This window comes from Sinocyclocheilus anshuiensis, unplaced genomic scaffold (assembly GCF_001515605.1).
Source record: "Sinocyclocheilus anshuiensis isolate Anshui unplaced genomic scaffold, SAMN03320099.WGS_v1.1 scaffold2198, whole genome shotgun sequence".
Lineage (NCBI taxonomy): Eukaryota > Metazoa > Chordata > Actinopteri > Cypriniformes > Cyprinidae > Sinocyclocheilus > Sinocyclocheilus anshuiensis.
Window position 1 is genome coordinate 468,135 of NW_015560625.1, and position 821 is coordinate 468,955.

The 821-nt window shown below is 40.6% G+C and overlaps 1 protein-coding gene across 1 annotated transcript in view; it reads left to right on the forward strand.

Annotated features, from left to right (window-relative positions):
- The window catches only part of LOC107681921 (serine/threonine-protein kinase STK11-like), a 21,177-nt gene extending 20,980 nt beyond the window's left edge, over positions 1-197 (forward strand). The window contains exon 10 of the mRNA XM_016478294.1: positions 1-197. Coding sequence (XP_016333780.1) covers positions 1-159 — 159 coding nt within the window. The 3' untranslated portion in view covers positions 160-197.
- Positions 198-821: the final 624 nt, after the last annotated feature.

Here is an 821-nt window from a genome sequence, read left to right on the forward strand (position 1 = left end):
ACCTGTGCTGTGGCCAAACCGGTGTGTGTGAACGGGACGGAGTCGGCTGCACTCAAGCCCAAATCCGAGCGGCGCTCCAGCTCTTCCTCCAATCCCTCCAGGAAGGGCATCTCCGCCGCCAGCAAGATCCGCAAGCTTTCCACCTGCAAGCAGCAATGACCCGGTGCTGCGCTGCACACCGGCGCTCCTCTGTACAGGTGAGACATCGAGCTGCTCATGATATTAATAGATGCTCCGTGTTATGAACACTACCGGACAAAAGTTTGGGATCGGTATGATTTTGTGATGTTCTGAAAGAGGTTTCTTCTGCTCAGCAATGCTGCATTTATTTGATCTAAAATACTGTAAAAATAGTGAAATATTATTGTAATTTAAAACGGCCGTTTTCTATGTGAATATCTGTTAAACTGTAATGTATTTCTGTGATGCGCAGCTGTATTTTCAGCATCATTACTCCAGTCTTCAGTGTCACATGATCTTCAGAAATCATTCTAATATGCTGATTTGCTGCTCAAGAAACATTTCTGATTATTATCAATGTTGAAAACAGTCGTGCTGCATAATATTTCTGTGGAAACTGATACATTTTATTTTTCAGGATTCACAGATGAATAGAAAGTTCAAAAGAACAGCATTTATTTGAAATATAAATCTTTTCTAGCATTATAAATGTCTTTATTGTCACTTTTGATCCATTTAATGCATCCTTGATGAATAAAAGTATTATTTTTGTTCTTGGTAGTGTATCACAGTGTAACACACTCACTCACTCACTCACACACTCTCTCAAACACACTCACACACTCTCTCAAACACTCACA